Here is an 18,361-nt window from a genome sequence, read left to right on the forward strand (position 1 = left end):
ACTTCTCGCACAGACGACGGCGCAACGGCGTAGTGGTTATTTGCGTACTCTTGTTAGCGAGTAATTGATAGTCTTGCGAAAGTAAGTAGAAGTGCGTGAAAAAGGAACAGATAGCACTTGCACGGGTATGAGAGGGGCGTGCTACCGCCGAACTACGACGCCCATAGCAATCTACACCTGTCGAAAGCGCACGCTGAGGAGCAATACGAGTTCGGCAATCAGAACTTCCTTTTTCATTGCAGAAACACGGACGCTTCATATATTTGCGCGCACGTAGCGCCTTGCTTCCTAATGTGTTTCTTCTTTGGAGGAGGTGCGTTTTGTTTCGTGGCTCTGGCGTGATGCGGCAGAAGTACACTTCGTGTCGCGTTTCGGGTTGTGCTGGAAGCATGCTGGCGAGTGCTTGTGAGCTGCAAAAGCCTTGAGCGAAACTTGGGCAGCACCACTAAGTAGTCAACATTGCTCGGCCGGAATAGACACACGAAAAAGGATGCGATCGCAACATGAAACACCAGGGTTTTGGGGCACTCACTGTTCATTCCTGGGCGCCAAGGAGGGGGTAGCGCGTACGACAGCAAAAGAAGGAACGCCAATCACACAAGGTTGCACACTAGTGGACCCCGCTTCATTGTCATCGGAAGGATCGGCTGAATCTTCCCACTGAGGAGAACCTCCCCGTCCTGGAGCAAACGGACAGGTGGTCGAGACTTCGCTGGCTGCGCTGCCAGTTCCCCACTGGCCGACAGATCCTATTTTCATTGCCCCTCCGAATGAGGTGTCTTCCCGCCCGAGCATCTCTACCGCAATCTCGTTGAGGACAGCTTTCTGCGAACCGATAACTTCACCAGCGGGCGATTCGCTCAACTGGATGCGGTCGTGAATGGATTGTGTTCTGCCTGTGCAGCCGCGGGAGAAGGACACATCCTTATTGCTAGAGGAAAGAGACAGGGCTACCAGAAACCACGCGAACGCCAGCCCAACGAGTACGCACTGAAATGCCGCCAGCGAGATCGTCCTTGCAAGGTGGGCGGGCCTGAAATGAGAAACTGTGTAGCCAGTTGCGAGGTCAAACAGGACCACCGCGACCACGAAAAGGGATGCCAGGAAGACCGTGTACGCGTGAAAGAACCGGGAACAACGATTCAAACACGCAGAAAAACAACCTGCGAGACTCCTGGATTCGTGCATTGGAGAGGGAATTACGCCGGCGAGTTGAACGGTTGAGAGGTCGTAGTCGAGACGCCGCTTAACAAGGAATACGTGACAAACCAAAGAACATGCGGAAACCACGAAAAGCATATCCAAGTAGTACGGCAGGAAACCATGGCGGTAGCCCTGGATTTGTCTCGCAGCGAAAAATACAGCGCCCCCCAGACCAAGGAACATCACGAGAGCGTAGAAGCCGAGAGTCGCCATTTCAGCTGGGGTAAGAATTCGTATTCTGCTGAGTTTGCGCTGACCTGCTGATGTTTCAAGAACCTCATCTTGGCACACCGATGATGGGACCCTGCAAACGTACACACACAAAAGGAAAACAAGGAATCTTCATGAAGGCACCCATTTGAATTGGATGGAGATAGGCAGCTACCTCTAGACTGCACCCAAGTAAAGACGCTTCATATGAAGTAGAACCCAGAAACCGTGGTCCAACAGTATCTACTCGAGATCGCATCCACTCACGAACGTTCAAAGAAACCGGGACCGCGACTAGACGCGTCGAAATGCAAACGGCTTCAGTCCTGGCGGGAAAAAGAGTGGCAGGCGAGCTGGAAATACGTCGTGTCTACTGCCATAACTAACTGCATAAAGGAAACATTGAAACACTGCAGAAGAACTAGTCTACAAATGAACACAACATGGAAGGGAAAAACACTTACCGGCCACGTATGAGTCCCCACGCGAGGGAACACATAAGTGGCACTACCGAGGGCACAGAACATCAAATGCATCGAACCAGTAGACACAGGACAATACCTTTCGTGTGCAGGCACGTTTGGCTTACATTGTTGTTGCTTGTTGAAGTGGATATTTTCTTGGACAAAGGGGAACAAAGAAACGCCCGTTGCAGAGAAAGGATGTTCTGATGAATCGAGTGGCTAGCTCGATGATGCTCTCCTGTACTTGAGATGCTCGTTTCAACCCAGGCGTACCGCATAGCAAATGGAAAGGCATACACCGATTGACCAACGATTTCCACGTAAGCAATATCCCAAATGATTCACGGTTGGACTCTGATGCTTTTCGCTGAAGTGAAAGGAAACGATGCAGTCAGGCTCTAAGATGAATGCTACTGGCTGGGTAGGCGCGAACTAATGCGCGTTGTGTCCCTCCCTCACTGATCTAATACATCCTTTCTTAACGAAGTTGTTCGTAACATAATGTTCAACGCTATCCAAGCGAAGCATTCAAAGAAGAGATCCTCGGTCTCATTAAACCAGGTAAAGGCAGCGTCGGTAGCACGGGACCGTTTGTAAGAGCTTTGGCCATTCTGTTCAGGCTAATGACATCACCTACTGTCACGTAGGAACTCCTGTTGTACACTACATCAACTGGACGTTCCTTATCAATGCAATTTCTGCTCTGTGAAGGAAGTGGGGTGGCCGTGTGATTCTTCGAGAAAGACACAGATCTTCAAACACGAAAGGAACAAGGAACGATCGGATCCCCAGTGCACTTTGTTCCACTACCAGAACGGCTACGCACAGGTTTGCAGTTCTCATATACTGTTGAACAGGAACAAGTCGTGTTTAACCGTTTCCGCCCTTCCTGAACTTTTAGGAATACCCCGTTTCTGGGATGCATTATATTCGGCTGCCAGAGAGCCTACATTGTATCGGTTAAGAAGCCTCCACTGAAATTATAAATCCCTTTTGCTTCTTTTCTGCTTTCCAGAAGCATTTTAGGACTCGCGAGAAGACGTACTCAGGTGACCGCGGAGGTCGGGGTTGGTGGCACAGCTATCCAGTTGTAAATTTCTCGGGTGCCGATTAGACAGAGAAGCACCCTGAGGTTGCAAGTTCTTGGTATTTCTGTTAAGAATCATTGTTCCTTTCTCCATTTCCAGACACACATACTGTCTGCCCGTAGTACCGTAGCTACGATTTTCGCTGCAGAAGTATCAAACGACAAGAAATTAGTTAGGCAGAGAAACGGCAGCATGTGAGTGACAACTCAATTGCTGACGAATCTGTGTCGCTTTTGCCGAGACAGAAGACGGAAGCGCAGGGCATGCATTTATAGGAATTGAGGCTACGACGTAAAAGCCGAAAGGTCTTTCCTTTTAGGCCAGGATTTAAATTGTCTTCCCCGTAACAGAGTAAAGCTAGCTTTCGAGGAATCCGAGGATCGCTCAACGAAGTGTACTGGCTAAAAGTCCACCGGTGCTGGATATGCGGGAATAAGAATTCAGCGGAACTTGTGACAGAATCATTGATCACGCCAAACTGTGTGAATCCGCTTCCGTTTTTCTATTACGAAACAAGAGCCGGCTGGAGGAAACTTCACTCTCGCGCTTCCGCGCACATGAGAATCCGCCGACAAGCGATTCCGTCTGCCGCGACAACGCGTTCCACACCTGCTGTTTATCCTTACAAAAGAGTGACTAGAATCCCCCTGACCGTGCCCACCTTACTCCGGGCGGGAGTTCAGAAAAGCCACAACTGTGTAGAAAAGCGGAACTGCTGCAGAGACAAGACGAAAAACTGGCCGTTGCAACTGAGAGGTCCGTGTGTGTTGGCAGTTCTGCTCGCCGTCTGTATTTTCAGGTAAATCCAGGGGAATCATTGCTAATCCACGCGTTGAGGTTGGTTAAACAAAACCGAATATAATAGCTGCGAACGTGATGGACCATACATCTGTAAGATACCACTTCCCCCCCTGTTTCTTCTGCATGCACAGGGAAATCACCCACGACTTCCCGGCCTTAAGACGACCGAATTTTTACCTTTTCCCTAGCATCTCAACGACACCACCTTGAGCTTATTTGCAAGCACACTGACTCCGCTACACGACGTCATTCTTCGCGCTGAAGAACAAGGTGCGGAGAACACTCCGCCGGCGATCTTCATGAGTTTCGCCTTGGCTTTACATGCGCCACCCTCCCCGTGGCTTGTCGACACTGCAACAGCGCGAGCTCCGGGCGAGGTGACCCTCGAGTCTGGTTAAAAGAAACGCAATCCTTTCCACGTTTAGTTTTTCTTTCGTTCTGTGTTTCATTGTTTTCGGGAAAAGGGGATTTTTTCACGGGGGAAAGAGACCCACTCCGCCGACGTGCTGGAGCCGCGGCGGGCCTGGCGTCGTCCTCACCTTTCGAATTGGTTCTTCTCTGGTTCACAGTAAAAGAGAGCACGGGAAAAGGGCTGTGGACTCAGCGTGGAGGCAGCTTTCCTCGAAGAAAACGACTACTTCTGTCGTTTTCACGAAGCCACCAAGAACAGGTAGCATGAACTCGAGGGGTCGCATCGGTCGCGCAAGCACAGAGCGACAGAGTCGTCTCGGGGGGGAAGTGTGCATTCAAGAGAGTCCTTTCTCTCCCTTCCCTTGAATGCCACTGGGCCAACAAAGAGTTTGTGAGAAGAAATATGGCGCGGAAAGTGGTAGTGGAGACGTCAGCCCCCCCCGGGTGTGACGCCATGCCGAGAGTGGACGCGCGAAGCGAGAAGGCTTTGCTGGCGCCGGCGTGTACTTACACCTGGAGAAACTGTTTCTCTCGAACGCTCCGGCTAACCTTTCCGTGTTTAAATGCTCCCTCTTCCATGAAGGCCCCGACTGCTGAGAAGACCTGTTTTTCTTCCAGTGGAGCTCCGCGAGCTTCTTCCCTCCGTTGCGGACGGTGCACGAATTGTCGCATCTTTTCGTGGAGTCACCTGGAAGCGACGCTGTGGCTTTTCGGCCACGTCGTTAGCATCGGCACTTTATACTACTGGTGCGTGGTCCCGTTTTTCGAGGAGAAGCAGCTGTACGTTTACGGCCAGTCTCTGGTTTTTCCTGGAACCAGAGAGGATCTGTTCAGTGCGCGGCTAGCGGAACCTTTCTTCGCTCTGCTGCATCCGCTGCATCTTCTTCTTCGGGAGCTCTACTCGCTCCTCACCGTGCCCTTTCAATGCATCGCCGCCGTCCTTCCCTTCAGCCTCTTTGTGTACCCGCCGGAGGCGCCTTTGAAGCTCCGCCCGGTGTTCGACTCGAGTGTACGTACATCAGAGTCGGGCCGCGCCCCGTACCTGCTGGACAATAGCGACGTTCAGTTTCGAGAGTTGCGCAACGCATTTCCATCCCTCGTTGCACTGATGTGTGTCCACGGCCTTATCTCTTTCTTACTGAGGAAGTTCGCGTTCCGCTATTTCTGTAGAAGTTTCTTAAAGCTGCGCCGGGGGGAGCGCCCTGGTTTCTTCTTCCGGGTGTGCACGGGCTCCGTCGCTTCCTCGAGGAACTCCGGTTCGTGTGACCCATGGTCCTTGTCCTGCGCCACCGGCTTAGAAGACCTTTTGCATCCCAAGTCTTCGTCCGTTGCGAGGAAGGCATGGATCGCGACTCAGCATGTCCACGTGGTCTTCGAGTTATCTTTGGGTCTGTGTCTCGCTACCTATCTCCACTCTGTTCACGTCATTATTCTGATTCTCTACGCTCTCTTGAACTACACTTTCACGCTGCTGCTACCTGCGCATGAAGCCGCTTCCAGTCTATCCACGCGAGGCTCCTCGCCCTCAAATGGAGCTCAAGATACCGTGTCAGGTTCAACCGGAAAGACTGGGCTACGAAGAAGAATCGACGCGTATCGATGTCCACTGGTGATCGCGCTCACAGTGACTCTGCACCTCGGCATGCTCGTGGTGCACGGCCTCACGCCGCACTTTTCTCTGGTGTACATACACCCAGGGCTCCTGCCGGTCGAGACCTTCTGCTTCGCGTTCTTGCGCCCGCGCTATTCGCTGCACGATTGCATGCGGATGATTGCCTTGAAGATGCTCGCGTTCAACCTGGACAAAGTTTGGGCGTTTCAGCTACGGAAGAAGAGCTGCGAGACGCTCTCGGAGCTGGGCGCGTCCCCAGACTCTGAAGGGGCTGTGCATGCAGAGAGGCGACCCACCAACACCGCAGTCGAAGAGGAGATGGCAACTGTTTCTTCTCCTTCCACACGCGCCAAGGACAAAGCGGCGTCGCATTCTTCAGTCTGCGCGGGCGACGGCCACGAAACGCGGAACTCTCGAATGATCTGTTCTCAGGTTGAAAGAGAGGTTCTCCATCCGAAGCTTTGTCCAAACCCGTTCGAAGACGAGCGCTTCTTCCCGCGGGACAGTCTCAGTGTGCCCACCAGTACGTACGCCTCAGTGTTGCGGTACCTCGCGTACACGTTCTACGCCCCGACGTATCTCGCAGGTCCGCACTTTGCGTACAATTCATGGAATCGCCAGACAGCCTTTCCTTGGTGGGTTCTTCTCGGGCATAACGAACACATTGCTCCGTCCACCGCTTCCCGTGAGAGGGAGCCCACGGCGGTGCCTCTGAGGACTCGAAACGCCCGAGGGATGGAGGAGACCGAAGAGTGCCGGGCCGGAGAAAGTCCGCGAGCCGCCTGCGAGCAGGAGGACCTAGCCGAACTCACGCAAGTCCCATCTGGAGGCGCTGCTCTCCTTAGAGAGTGTGCCGCGCGGGCGCTGGGCCTGCCTCGCTCCGACTTGTTCTGTCGATCTCCGACTTTTGCCTTTACGCGACCTGTTGGAGACGCCGGCAGAGAAGCCAGCAGCGGCGACGAGACCGACCTGGAGCTCCGGCACCGCTCACGCCGTCTGCGCGCCTCTCTCGTTTCTTCGAAGGAAGGAGGAGAGGAGAGCCACAAAGAAGATGCACGAGACGAACTGAGTGTGCCGGTGTCGGGTGTAGCTGCCAGACGAGGGCGTTCGCATGCAGGGCGTGGAGAAACGCACGACCCAGGGGATTCTACACCCTTTGGGCTACACGCATCACCCTTCTTGCTGGACATGCCTTGCGCGGTCTATCTGAAACTTTTTCTCAGACACGTTTTCCCGTACTTCCTCGGCTGGCTCCTCGTTCTTCTCGTACTCGAGGTTCACATGCGGTACCTGCCTGTCAACGCCCTCGTGACTCAGCTCAGAAATATTCCACTTTGGAACACCATGCAGGTGAGCTGGCGAGACAGCAAGATGAAGCGCTTCTTTCCTGCTTCGCTTTCGCGCTTGGCAAGGACCGAGCTCGAAAACTGCTGTCGCCATTGTAAAGGTGGACTCGCTGGTCCTCGTCCGGTGCGTTTAGTCCCGTGTAAACGACTGCTGTTTTTGACATCTATTGGTAGGAACCTGCTTGTTGGGCAGTGGGGAGGGGGATGAAATCTATCGATCTCCGGTCTCTCAGGACCGTGAAAATCTCAGGACGCTTCACTCCTTCCACCCTCACCCTCACATTCCTTTGCCCCTTTCTCTTCTTGCTCTCCTTCTTCGTCATCCTCGTCTTCTGCATGATCCTGCACTTGTCTGAAGAGTGGATGTGCTCCTTTTTTTCAAAGTGTCTGTGGCGTCATCGAACAGCTAGGACAAGCAACCGTAGGAGGTGTGCGGCTGTCGTCAGCTCGTGTCGTGAGATCCGGCGTTCATGTTTACTTGCTAGCTGTAGTCATTAATAGTGCGGCTTTACTATATAAGAAATTAGTCCATATGATGTCTCTATTCACGGGATTCAACTTCTACTTTATGGACATAGATATGTTCTGCGTGCTGTGTTTTTCTAGTAAAAGTGGAAGCTGCAGTCATCAACAATGTTGGCTCACCAGAGGCACAGAACGTTTCCGGTAGTGAAGTATCTCACATGAGGTAATGTCACCCTAAACCCATCCTCGTTCAAAGGTTGTTTTTTTATTTTCACAAGATAAACGTGTATTGGATGGCTGTCTGTTGGCGACTCTCTCCGCAACCTTTTAGACTAAGTGAGTAGGAGAGGAGATCACGTCTCTTCGAGAGCCGTCGGTCTCACCTTTCTCTGGAAGGTAGATGCAGCTCCCCGGAGAAAGACAGAGCACATTTCTGTGAACGTCTCGCGTGCGGTCGTGTTGCGACGCACAGGGGTGCGTCCGTCTGGAGTTGAGTTCTCAAAGTGTATCTCAGAAGAACGTTTCTTCACAAGTCCTTTTTTTCTCGCCCTTGACAACGTGCTTGTTACTGGATAAATACGGTTTGATTCCGAAGCTACAATGGCACTGGGAGCGTTCGCATTAGTTGATAAACAGGTTGCAGCTTCCATGACAATCAGTTCTGGAACGAAATTTCGGAATCGTGCCATGACTACATTTAACTTGTTTCTCTCCAGTAAAGTGTGGCTCTCGTTCCTGTCTTCTGTTCGAAGTAATTGATTTTCTTTGATTCACCTTGTGTTTCTGCGTGGTTCAAGCAAAGCTTAGGAGAGTAAAATTCACTGGATGAGTTATTAGGAGTTATTAGCCCGTACAGAAAGCACTGAAAGTTGCTTCCCTCAACTTAAGAGAAGAACTATTCGTTCCGGAGACGCGCTGCTTCTCTCCGCTTTCGCTTTTTGCGAGACGCGAGCTCGTTTGATGTGTGCGTTTCTCGCTGCGTTCCGCGGGATCTTCGGAAACTGAAATTACGGAAGGAAGTGATATTCAATGCCCTCCCAATGCAGTGAACCTGACAGAGAAAGGCAAAGTCGCATATGCATGTTTAGCGTCGCAAGCAAGGACTCGGGGGAGCAGACGGTTTTTTCATATGTTCTTCGGGTGTCTCTTTTTGGCCCGAAAGAAGGAGGCGCTCTTGCTCTAGCGCTCCGGTGCATGCACCAGTCTATGGTGTGAATCGTATTTTAAGTAATTAAAACTTCAAGGATAAATTGGCTGGTGCGACTGTGAGAGCGTCGCCAAAGAACAACCGATGCATCGTGCTCGCTTATTGCCACCTCTCCTTTCGCATTCGCGTTTGATGCTTCCTTCTGCCTCAGGTGTATTTTCACAGAACATGGCCCTTAGCTATTCCTCCTGAAATGCCCAAAGGTCACAAGTCTTCACTGTCTCTTTGCCCAAACTAAGGAGCCGACATCTCTGACACAATGGCATCGTACGTACATGCAGCAATGCCTGGAAAACGAGTTACTTCACGAGAGTTGTGTTATAAGTTGCATCCTCAGGCGTTTTCGCCGCGATTAAACGTCTGCTTTGTCTTCCCTCTCTGTTCACAGATACGGCAACTTTTCACGATGAGCGCGACGGTCCTGTGCTTCATGTGGCTTAAGTTCGTGTGTCTCTGGCGTTTCTTTCGCCTGTGGAGCATGGTAGCTGGCGCTGTTCCTCCCGAGAACATGGTTCGTTTCCTCTACAATAACTACAGGTAGGTGTTCTGCTTCACTTGTGTATCGTCACTCGTATCACCAGCGAGTGAAGCGTCTCCTCAGAAGCGTGAGTGGTCGGTGTCCGTGTATGAGGAGTAGTCAGAGCTGAGACCAGATTCTTATGGAACTTTTGCGGAGCAGATACGATGTCTTCAACTCCTGGTTTCGATCTTGAGGGGCTCTGTTGACCTCAGCTCTTTCATCAAGACGCGTGGGCAGCCGTAGTTTCCGCTCTGTCGACGAACAACAGGCCATACGGGACCCCGCAGAGAGTCACCATCCTTTGAGCATCAGGAGTGTGGTGGGCGATATTAGCTTTACGTTTCTTCCAACTACGGTTGAGTGGTTGTTGCGGCGCTATGCATACCGCGCCTGAAGTTTACCGTGATCCTAATACGTCAAAGGTGCACGTTCTCTCCACCGGCGACTGTGGACATCATGTTCCTGTGACTCCAGACTGCATGCGTCCAGGGTGTTCCGTTTTCCCTGACTGCGAAAAAGTCTATATTTATGTCAACTGTATCTTTTTTGGGGAGTGAATGCGTCGAACGTTCGAGGCTATCTCTGCCTTTGGGCGTCCGTATATGCAGACCTGGACGAGTGAGTGCGAAGAAGGGTCGCGGGGATCTGCTCGCCCGAGACACTGAAGACGTGAACGCGTTTCGATTCCCACTGTCTTCGTGTGAAGACCTTCTCGACGTGGACGGCGGACTTGTGTGTCTCCTGCAGCACGGAACAGTTCTGGCGAGGCTGGCATCGGAGCTTCAATTTGTATTTGATTCGGTACATGTACGTCCCGATGATAAAGATGTTTGACCTGGCAGTGGCGACGTTGCGTTCTTCACAGTCGGCCAAGGCGGCCGCTTCCGTGTCTTCGACTGAGCGACAGGAGCCTCAGGAAGAGGCGACGCCTCTGTTGGTCGAGCAGAAAGTCGTTCCGGCATGGCAGAAACTTCTCAGCCGCTCCATCGCCACCTTTTTGATCTTCTTGTACGTCGCCATGTGGCACGACTTCAACGCCAACGTGTTCTACTGGGGTCTGGGCTGCGCATGCGGCTTGGTGCCCGAAGCGATCATTCGGTACTGGGCGTTTGGCTCTCCTGCCGCAAAGAGGATTGCGCGCGGCGAGGACGCTTCCAGCGCAGCTGCAGGGAAGGAAGAGGAGCCTGAGAGCCTCGCTCGCGGACGCCGAGGCGAGGGTCAAGACGCAAACAGAAGGGGGGGGAAGGGGGCAGACGAGGCCTACATTGCAGCGGCCAGAAGCGACGTCCGAGAAGCTACACGGAACAGTATTGCGGTTTCGAGAGGACCAAGTGAAGAGGTTTGCCCAGACGAAGGGCTTGACGGAATGGACCGACAGAAGCGGCGAGCCTCGCCTAGCCACCGTAGACAGCACCGGGACTCGGAGAACGAGGGAGGCGTGAAAAACGCATCCAAGAACAAAAGGAGGCAGCAGAGAAGTCACGAACACGACGATGCGTCGGACAGCTTGATGCCTGCCGACAGGAGCAGGGGGCAATGCGACGAGGAAGACGTGCAACGAAAAGGAACGAGAGAAGCCAGGAAAACGTTCGGTTTCTGCAGGCTTTTTTCGCCTCTTTGCCGGGCACCCAAGAGCTGCACCAACTGTCTCGACTCCGGTGGTGACGTGCGTGGAAGAAAAAGTTTCAAAGTCATCTGCGGCCTGGCAGGCACCGTCAACGTCCTTCTCCTCGGAACCTGCAACCTCGTCGGCTACTCTTACGGTATTTAGACCCGAATGCGCATTCTGCAATTCGTGCTTCGAGTCGGTGGATGGGTGTTTTGGTAGGGAATCCTGCAGATAGAGATACCTCACTTCGAGATGCGTGGTCACACAGACATTTGCAGGAGAGCAACTTCGACTTTCGTGCTCTGTTTCCAGCCTCGCTCTTGCACTTCTCTGTTCGTGCTTTTGTGTAAGAATTGTTGCTGGCGAGCGGACACGCGTGTGAGAGTCTAGGGAAGTCTGGCTGAACGATGTACTGCGGTGGAGGGCAGCGGAAATCGTTAGGACGACGGCTCTTCGTTCAAGCTTTAGGTTTGTGGTATGCTTGACTACTATTATGCCATTCTTCTTACAAAGAATTTACCGAATCCTCCGGACAAAGCCCGCATCAAAACATACAGGTCACGGCTAGACCGTGCCCCCCTTCTCCCGTTCCCGATTGCGTGCTTCACAACCTCTCAGAATGAGGGATGGTGAACGAGAGAAACAAGGAATAAAAATAAGTCCGGGAAGAAATCCAAGAGTTGCAAGTGAAGCGAGCTCTTCCAGCGGGCGTGGTTCACCGGACATACACACGGGACATGGAGGGAGAGATGTGTTGACTTTGGCGTATTCGCTTAAGAAAAGATATTGTGACACACCCTGTACAGGCCCGTTCACGTGGTCAGAGCCCCCTCACCAGTTTAGTAGTTGTGGCTGTAAGTTTCTCTCTTGTGCGGTTGCGTGTGCGGGTACCTGTGATGCAATAGATTTAGAGAACCAGAAGTCAGTCGGTCACCTCTTCGTGCGGGAGTATATGAACACCTGCGTATAATCAGCTTCTCTCTTTTTCGTTTTGCTTAATCAGAGATTGTTCTTGTATATTCAGACGCCCTGCTCTGTGGACCCTCTGTATTTGCTTTTCTCAGGTGCCGAAGGACTGGCCTTGATCCTGAATCGACTCGCGGACGAGGGACTTTTCGTTGTTCTGCGTGCGACCTTTGAAATGTTCGTCATTTTCGCGATCGCAGTTCAAGGCATGCTTGTTATCCGAGCCATTGAAGGTGGTCGACGCAATTGTTGAATGTTTTTGTCGATGGGTGCAATGTTGTTGAAGAAAACATGTTGGGGCATTTTGTGTGTGCATGCTTTGCCGCCCGCGCACGGGGAAGGACTTAGATGGCAAATAGACTTCACAATGAGCAGGCAAGGTTTAAAGAGTTTCTTTTCGAGGTGGTGATAAGGCGAACGCCGGATCCGTGTTTCTGTTAGCGGCCGCGGTCGGAACTTCTGTTCAGGCAGCAGGAGCCAAGTGGAAACCCGGACAAATTTGCGGGCGTTTTCAGATAGCGAAGCTGAGATTGCAGGTTTCCCCAGACTGCGCACTAGTTAACACCGAAATACCAAGCAGAGAAAGCAATATAACTGGTGATCCCTCCACGGAGCAATACACCAACTTTTGTGCATAAAGTGACACGCCAGAAACCGATCCACGCAGATACTCAAACGCTGTTCTCGGGGCACAGTTTCCCTGGCTATTCCACGCGAATCTGAATGCTTAGTTGTTCAACAAAAGCGACCTTCGGTGTAGAGGCTTTATATTCTTTCGCTCGCTTGTAGGCGAGACAGTGGCAAGGGTCACACGCACCCACCACCCGAAAGGCATTTATGGAACACCGGAACTTGCTGGTTTATTCAGCAGCGACACAGACCAATCACTATGTCATACGCAGAACCATTAACGGCATTTTCGACAAACGCCAGTGTGAGTGGCACGTGGTTAGAGAATATCAGCCCCTTTCGGAAACGTGTGATGAGTGCAACATTCGCCGTATGCCCCTCAGAAACGGTCAAATGCAGAAAACAAAACAAACACAAACGAGGAAGATTCCACAAACAGCAGAGCGCAGAGGTCCAGCGATGTGACGGCCGCCTCCTAGTCAGTCCCTCCTTACCCTCGTACGATTAAAACAAGCAACAGGCTCACCTCCTTTGTCGCTCGTTTTTCACGTCATACGCGGTGTACGAGTGGTACGAAACTAAAGGGTGGTTTACTAACTCCGTTGGCACAATGGCGCCTCTCTTCTCAGTGACCGGGAATGGTTTGGAACGTCTGTTTGACCACGCTCGTACTGTTTGACCACGCTCGTACGCACATGCCCATCGAGCAACAGTTCCCTCACTTGTTCTCTGTTTCCTCAAAACTTCTTCCCTCTTCTCCTCCTCCCAGTCTTCCCCACACCCACCATGTTTACCGACGACCCACGATTTGGAGCACGGAGAGGCTGCTGTTCACACCAGTGTTCCACTCTTTCTTCTTGTTGCTCTTTCTTCCGGCTCGCAGCTGCAGCGCCCCGCTCAGCGTTTAGAAGCGTGGCAAAAGCTTCAGTGATCGTCTCGCTTGCTCGAACTGTTATATTGCCCCTTTCAGCTACGGTAACTCTTTCTTGTTCATATCGCACGCCGTCTCTGCGCTCTTCTCTCTTCCATGCATCTTCCATCCTTTGCTTTGGCATCCACACGTGCTGGCCTTCAGGAACACCTCTCACTGATGGGCCTGTGGCGAACGCCGTGTAACCAGGGTACTCGTCTTTGAGGCAGAACCCTTCACCACTCGAACCTGTTTTGTTCTGCTGGTAACGTTGGATGTTTTCCCACTCGCCTTCATTCAGAGGGTGGCTGCACTCCTCCACCGGGCTCAACACCATTTGCTGTTGCTGATCAGCGCCTGGCTGCTGTGTGTCTAACGCCTCGCGAGGTGCCAATCGGTGTGTCTCCTCGTAGGGGGCCGGACGATGTGGAAACATAATAGCCCAACTTTTCACAGGCCGACTGGCTCCAACGGCTCCCCGTGGGTTGCCCGAGCCGGCGTTTGACAGAAGTGGGGGAAAGCTCTGAGGGGGTACAAAGGATGGGTATTCTTCTTCGTACCTCTGAGCCCCTCCAGGAAGAGCAGATGATTCTGCGCATCCGTAGGAGGATAGACGAGAGTACAGAGGGGGTCTCAGGATGGGCTGTGACTCTGAAGAAGGCGATACATTCCAATCCATTCTCTCACCAGGTTTCCAGTCTCGATTCGTATTTGGCCCATACATCTGTTGCATCTGTTCCCCCTGCATCCCTCGACTTCGTCCCCCAGAAGTTTGCCACTGAGGAACGTTTTGCACAGACATCGCGTTCCGCGGGAAAAAGGGTCTGTCTATGTTTTGGCTTTCGGGTTCTTGCCTGACTTCGCCGTGAACCATGCCCCCGTACCTTGTGTCCCCCCGTATACGAAGAGGCAAGAACACCGCTTCAGTTTGGCTTGGCAACTTATTCGGGTGGTTGTCTCTGCCTTCCACAAGCCAGAGGCCCTGCGAATCACCGTTTGGCGCACCGTAGAAGTCACATGTACCCCTGGTCGAGAAAGCTGTTTCCCCATTCCTCTCCCAGTGTCCTCCGTTTTCTTCCTCTGTGGTCTTGGGCTCGATCGGCTGGTGATCGCTAACGCTTTCTACACTTCTCTTCCACGGGCCCGGTGCCGTAAGCTCAGCAATGTAAGGCGGCCACCCACAAGGTGTAGGGCTTTCTGATGGTGTCCGGACACACTCGTTCCCCAAAACTGTGGGGAGACGCTCGCAAACACCATGGGCTTGTTCGTTTCTTGGAGGAAGGTCATGTGAATCTTCTTTGCGAGGGTGGCTGTTAACACCTGCAATGTCAGATGCCACGACAGAATTCTCAAATACCGGAGCCAAGCAAGAATTATTACCTGACGACGCCCCCGTACACACCTGAAACAAATTGTCGATGGAAGTGTTCCCACTGAAGAGCTGCCAAGCAGGTGAATTAACAGGCCGGTTTCCCTGTTCTTCTGGAAGTTCGCCTGTAGTTTCTTTTTCCACAGGGGGCCACTGAGACTCTGTAGAAACCCATGCCGGCAGGTAATGAGGTACCTGCTCTAGTAAGAGTTGAGGCGCCTGTTCCCTGCGGCGCTTTTCAGAAAGAATACGGAGTGTTTTGAGCGGAGACAAGCAAAAAAAGGAGTTGCTCCCTTCAGGTCTGCTTCGAGGACTCAGAGGTCTCCGCTGGTCTGCAACAGCACCCGGTTCCTCTGGTAAAAAAGGTAGTTGACCAGTGGACCGCAGCTGGCGGTCAAACTCGTTCATGCTGGCAAGTTGATATTCATCCAATTCGAGCAGATCTTCATGGTCCACTGTCCATTCTCGGATACACTGCATCCAATGCTTGGGCGGGGCATGGGGACCAAAATCACGACCTGGCCATCGCTTGTTTGACGGTGAGTTTGCGGTCAGTTGGATATCCATGTCCACGAGCACCCGAGCGAACAACGATGTCTGTTTCTTTGTTGTCGCTTGTAGAGGAGGTGGTGCCACAGAGGTAACGAGCCGGTATCACAGCTAAAAAAGAGTCCTGCTGAAAAGGAGACTGCTTCTTCAACAAAACTCACAATGATGCCCTGCCTGCTGGTTGTTCACCTTAAGGAAGATGGGTAGGTGGAATCTTTTCGGGTGTACAGGCAAGGCAATACGAACATGCAAGGTGCCAAGAAACAAGCAAGCTTAGAGATGTGAATGGACATCCATAATCATAGTCGCCCGAATGCTAAAAGACTCGCAGCTCCCCAAATGCGAATAGTGAATGTTTGCAGATGCTTCATGGCCTTTGCTTGTCGCACGCGAATCAACGAAACCAACATCCGATGTGGTGATTCTGAGCCGTCGCAATGAGCTTTCAAGAAGCTGAATTTCGGTCCTCTAAAAACTCTGCAAGCAATCGACGTCTCTGAAAGTCAAACAGTCTGCCCGTGAGCGGCGCTGTATGAACCACCCATAGCGACCAGAAAAAAGGAAGGTAAGGGATATCCTGTTTCACTACGAACTACCAGGCTTTCAAACAAGCTGCCTCGGAACAACGGATTCACCTGGTTCTCGAGATTTCCAAGGGATTTTTGTGCTCGAACTACGTCGATTCTTCACAGCGGCCGCTACAACGCGCAGGCTGTGTGCATCAAGCAGCGCCTTCTCCAGAGTGGTCCACGCAGGCTGAGGGAAGTATGTCGGACGATGAAGCTAGCTAGGTCAACCTGCTTCCTTGGTCTCTTTTGGCCCACCCCCCCCTTTAAAAGGGTCGTCAAAAACGATGTGATCAACCCTCCAAATAGGGAAAAAGAACAAGGAAGAGGTAGGAGAGATTTCGCCTACAATGAGAGCGACTAGCGAACTGACGTTTTCTGCGCGTGTCATAGGCGCTGAGAGTGTTTTCCAAATGACAAGTTATTTTACTGCACAGGCCTGCAACATATTGAATCAGACACCCCAAACAAAGATCGCCGAGAAGTTGCAAATCGGCCTTGCCACTTCGAGATGGTCCATTGTCCCTGAATATGGATAGTAACAGGAATCAGACGTGTTGATGTCATGACAATGAGGCGTAAGAAAAGCACAGTATATTCCACCAATATATGAGAGCAGTAAAACAACACCACAAATGCCAAATAGAAACTACATTACACTGGACACTTATGTTTAACCGGGCCTCACCAATTGCTGCAGAACATATTTCGCGCCTGCATGTCGCCAATTCACTTCCACTCAGAGAATAAAACCGCAGACCTCCTACCGATGCCCTCCCCCCAACCAATGGCCCCTAGGGGACTGCGACAGAACATGGATGATACAGACAGGGATAAGGAGTTTGAGAACCATGACGATGAGTTTCTTCCACGTACCCTACATTCCAATCGTAAAGATATGAACCAAAGTACCGGCTTCATCTAGAGGGGTCCGTATATGTCTATGGCGGCGTCATCCCTGGGAAATACTCTTGGAACAGGTACTCCTCCACAACGAAGATTCTCTCGGTTGCTACCACTACCAATATTGCTCCCATAAGTCTGAGGGAGAATGTGTCCGTAGGTTTTTCTACGGGTCGCTGCAGCACATTTTAGATAAGATGGCTCTACATCGCCACAAGATGCAGTAACTCATTAGCGAACTCAACGGTCATCGCACGCCTAACGCTGCTCCCATGCTGGACATTGTTATCTGAGCACACTTAAACGGCACCACGCGATGCGCTTGTGACCAATAACCCGTATGTACACTGATACGTACTGGAAACTTCAGAGAATCACATCACATGCCAGACACAGCAGGTTCCGACGGCAAGACGACTACGCCCGCAACACTTTGTTATGTTGCCAGCCGACAGCAGTGCAGATCGACATTCGACGAACAAGCAACGATAAGGCGAAACACACGGCAAAAACCTGGCACGCACAAGTAAAGTTTTCGACTCATGGTCTGTCCTTTGTCCTGTCTCTGCGAAGGGACAAACTGAGCCAGCGTTTTCACCCCAGGTGGTACGACTTGAGGACAAGGGACGTCTCTGCAACGTCTTAGCAACGAATTAAAAAACGTACAGGGCAGGTGTGGCTCGGGGATCCAAGGAGAGTATCGCACGAGTTTCGATGCTGTGGCAGTCATGCCTATCGCTCTCTTCTTAAGGATGCCGTGGTGTAGATAGGCAACAGAAACCACGCGCACAATGGAGGATCATGGCATACAATGAAGCTGGGCCTCAGGACCATATTTTGGTACAGAACGGGAAACTAAACGAGATGTTTTGATGGAATCAGCAACACGGGAGCAACAACAACAGCAGTGCAACCAGGTAACGCGGGGTACCCAGAAACGTCCACGCGGCCCTAAAGGTCCGTGAACAAATCCTCCATGACCTTGCTGCTAGAAGTACGCTACACAGCGTCACGGTTTCTGTTTTTCTAGCCAAGGATGATACTCGTTCCACGGATTCAAATGTTCTAATGCTTGACACTTGTGTGGAGTAACTTCTACCGTATGGAACTGTTGGTTCAAGTGACACATACGCTCTTCGTATGATGAGTATTGTTTGTGATACGACACAGTTTCTGCGTCTGTGGCATGATGGCGACAACGTTGCCTTGCAGCCTTTTCAGGAATGGTTTCCACTGTGTTCCCGGGGATATGAAGACGACAGATTGACTGCTGAAAAGGTGAGGAGAACCCATAATTCGAGTCGTTTCTCATCAATAGGCAAACTAAGCCTTCAATGAGACAAGTTTGTCTACATTTGCAATTGATGCATCCTGCATCATAGCCAACCATGCTGGAACCGGCAGTGTACACAAACGCATGTATACATCTCTGTACAGTGCCGGTCAGGTGTCTACTAATTCAAGAAGGCAAAAGACCACGCGGTAAACTGCATACACACATGTATGCACCGTAGATCCAGGAGACAGTCAAC

General features: G+C 51.7%; 3 protein-coding genes across 3 annotated transcripts; 1 reads left to right on the top strand and 2 right to left on the bottom strand.

Moving 5' to 3' along the window:
- Positions 1–487: 487 nt before the first annotated feature.
- On the bottom strand, positions 488–2,172 carry TGME49_252330 (hypothetical protein; the record flags this gene model as incomplete). Its single annotated transcript, XM_002369300.2, has 2 exons — positions 488–1,507; positions 2,003–2,172. The coding sequence occupies 2 exons, from the start codon at positions 2,170–2,172 to the stop codon at positions 529–531; spliced, it is 1,149 nt and encodes a 382-aa protein (XP_002369341.1). The 3' UTR covers positions 488–528.
- A 1,829-nt stretch (positions 2,173–4,001) lies between these two features.
- TGME49_252340 (hypothetical protein) lies at positions 4,002–12,577 on the top strand. The gene is made up of 3 exons (XM_018780980.1): positions 4,002–7,139; positions 9,196–9,344; positions 10,075–12,577. The coding sequence occupies exons 1-3, from the start codon at positions 4,581–4,583 to the stop codon at positions 11,096–11,098; spliced, it is 3,732 nt and encodes a 1,243-aa protein (XP_018638210.1). The 5' UTR covers positions 4,002–4,580; the 3' UTR covers positions 11,099–12,577.
- TGME49_252350 (hypothetical protein) lies at positions 12,255–16,621 on the bottom strand. Its single transcript, XM_018780981.1, has one exon. It carries the CDS (start codon positions 15,376–15,378, stop codon positions 13,270–13,272), a length of 2,109 nt encoding a protein of 702 aa, XP_018638209.1. The 5' UTR covers positions 15,379–16,621; the 3' UTR covers positions 12,255–13,269.
- Positions 16,622–18,361: the final 1,740 nt, after the last annotated feature.

Source organism: Toxoplasma gondii, chromosome III (genome assembly GCF_000006565.2).
Source record: "Toxoplasma gondii ME49 chromosome III, whole genome shotgun sequence".
NCBI lineage: Eukaryota > Apicomplexa > Conoidasida > Eucoccidiorida > Sarcocystidae > Toxoplasma > Toxoplasma gondii.

Coding starts and splice junctions, on each gene's coding strand:
- TGME49_252350 (XM_018780981.1), bottom strand. CDS start 15,378: ATGGATATCCAACTGACCGCAAACTCACCGTCAAACAAGCGATGGCCA.
- TGME49_252340 (XM_018780980.1), top strand. CDS start 4,581: ATGGCGCGGAAAGTGGTAGTGGAGACGTCAGCCCCCCCCGGGTGTGAC. Junction 7,140..9,195: donor CACTTTGGAACACCATGCAG/GTGAGCTGGCGA, acceptor CTCTGTTCACAG/ATACGGCAACTTTTCACGAT. Junction 9,345..10,074: donor TTCCTCTACAATAACTACAG/GTAGGTGTTCTG, acceptor TGTCTCCTGCAG/CACGGAACAGTTCTGGCGAG.